This window comes from Oncorhynchus keta, unplaced genomic scaffold, assembly GCF_023373465.1.
Source record: "Oncorhynchus keta strain PuntledgeMale-10-30-2019 unplaced genomic scaffold, Oket_V2 Un_scaffold_984_pilon_pilon, whole genome shotgun sequence".
NCBI lineage: Eukaryota > Metazoa > Chordata > Actinopteri > Salmoniformes > Salmonidae > Oncorhynchus > Oncorhynchus keta.
This window is the reverse complement of record NW_026291019.1, coordinates 775,001-777,500: the sequence shown is the minus strand read 5'-3', so window position 1 is coordinate 777,500 and position 2,500 is coordinate 775,001. Positions and strand designations below refer to the sequence as shown.

The following is a 2,500-nucleotide window of genomic DNA, read 5'->3' as shown; positions in this document are numbered from 1 at the left end:
ACCACGGAACCAGCACCGACCAAGACTACAACGAACTTCATAGCGGCAGCGCGGCGAGATGGGCTAAAGCGATCGATAGATTAGCCTACAAATCAGAGATCAAATTCAGTTGTTAAGATATATTCTACTGAAAAATAAGGTCAGTTTTCTCCCTCACAATCTAGATTACACTAGGCTATGAAAATGCTATAGCCAACATCACTCGTGCGATTTCATAATCCGCTCCTCGATAGCCTATCAGTTGATTAATCTACCTGCTTTTTTCTATGATTAAATAAAACGAATAACCTAGGCCTATATTATAATACGCCACCCCTAAAAAAAACTCCCAACGCGCAGAAAACAAACGACAGCGGTTGACAGACGCGTTTGTTGCGTTTTTCTCTAAATGTAGAAATACCGATTGTTCTGTCAGCAGGCCTAAATCGAAAGACCGTCTCCCTCTCTCGGTGTTGCTAAGCTCCGCTCCTGTCCTCCGTCCGTAGTTACTATGGGAACCGTGACAGAGTAGGTGGGGAGACAGACGAGGGAGTGGAGAGTGTGTATGTGTGGGATGCGTCATTGGAGGTGAAGAGGAAAATAACATTATAAACACCATCTAATACGATAGAGGTGTGTGTGTGTGTGTGTGTGTGTGTGTGTGTGTGTGTGTGTGTGTGTGTGTGTGTGTGTGTGTGTGTGTGTGTGTGTGTGTGTGTGTGTGTGTGTGTGTGAGAGAGAGAGGCCAAAATACTAGACCCGTTTAATGGATTGTGTGTGTGTATGTGCGCGCTCACAGCAGACGCGTGTATGAGGCATACATCCTCTATTACCAGACCGGAACATAAACCTACACTTCGATACGATATCCCCCACGCACAGCACGAGTCTAGTCTAGTCTGCCTGGACAATATACTCTAGTAAATCAAATCAAATTAAACGTTATTGGTCGCCTACATATTTTGCAGATTGTATCGCAGGTGCAGCGAAATTGTTATGTTTTTAGCTCCAGCTGTGTAGTAATATCTAACAACACAAAACAATACAGTCAAATCCCCGCACTCAGAACAGCCTCACTCTGTCGGGGCATGGACTCTACGTGTCGAAAGCGTTCCGCAGGGATGCTGGCCCAAGTTGTCACCAATGCTTCCTTTAGTTGTGTCAAGTTGGCTGGATGTCCTTTGGGTGATGGACCATTCTCGATACACACAGGACACTGTTGAGCGTGAAAAACCCGGCAGTGTTGCAGTTCTTGGCACAAGCCAGTGGCCTGGCACCAACTACCACAGCTGTTCAAAGGCACTTAAATATTCTGTCTTGCCCATTCACCCTCTGAATGGCACACACACACACAGTCCATGTCTCAATTGTCTCAAGGCTTAAAAATCCTTATTTAACCCATCTCCTCCCCTTCATCTACACTGATTGAAGTGGATTTAATAAGGGAAATCAATCATAGCTTTCATCTGGATTCACCTGGTCAGTCTATGTCATGGAAAGAGCAGGTGTTCATAATGTTTTGTCTACTCAGTGTATGTATATGATGGTGGGCCTAGACAGTATGGACAGTTTATGAGTAGAAAAGGTTTACCGCAGTAGTTAGGATAAGCCTTGACTAGAATACATGATATACATACGAAGTGGGTAAAACAGTATGTAAACATGATTAAAGTGACGAGTGTTCCATGACTATGTACATAGGACAGCAGTCTCTAAGGTTCAGGACAGAGTACTGAGGCCAGCTAGTGGTGACTATTTAACAGTCTGAAGGCCTGAAGATAGAAGCTGTTTTTCAGTCTATCAGTCCCAGCTTTGATGCACCTGTACTGTTTCCGGGTTCTAGATGGTAGCGGGGTGAACAGGCCATGACATGGGTGGCTGAGGTCCTTGATGATGTTCTTCTTCTTCCTGTGACACCAGGTGCTGTAGATGTCCTGGAGTGACAGCCATCACACTAGGAAGTCCCATCTGTCCAGTCCATAAACCGCAATGGGAGGCCAGCCAGAGATGGGGAGAGGAGAAGGGAGGACAGGCTGGTTCTGGGAGAGAATGGAGGAGGAACAGGGAGACCAAACTAGAGAGGATTGAGGCCATCCAGAGGAGGACTGGCTGGGGTTGGGAGAGGAGGGGGGACCATGGGTGACCTGCCAGAGTATGGGCTGGGCTGGATGGGGTTGGGAGAGGAGGGGGGACCATGGGTGGCCTGTCAGAGTATGGGCTGGGTTGGATGGGGTTGGGAGAGGAGGGGGGACCATGGGTGGCCTGTCAGAGTATGGGCTGGGCTGGATGGGGTTGGGAGAGGAGGGGGGAACATGGGTGGCCTGCCAGAGTATGGGCTGGGCTGGCTGGGGTTGGGAGAGGAGGGGAGACCATGGGTGGCCTGTCAGAGTATGGGCTGGGCTGGCTGGGGTTGGGAGAGGAGGGGAGACCATGGGTGGCCTGTCAGAGTATGGGCTGGGCTGGCTGGGGTTGGGAGAGGAGGGGAGACCATGGGTGGCCTGTCAGAGTATGGGCTGGGCTG

The 2,500-nt window shown here is 49.2% G+C and overlaps 1 protein-coding gene across 1 annotated transcript in view; it reads right to left on the bottom strand.

The window, feature by feature from the left end:
* Positions 1-2,500, bottom strand: part of cbx6a (chromobox homolog 6a) — a 22,333-nt gene that overhangs the window by 7,869 nt on the left and 11,964 nt on the right. The window contains exon 6 of the mRNA XM_052517847.1: positions 1-80. This exon is cut by the window's left edge and continues 679 nt beyond it. Coding sequence (XP_052373807.1) covers positions 1-80 — 80 coding nt within the window. The remainder of the gene's footprint in view (positions 81-2,500) is intronic.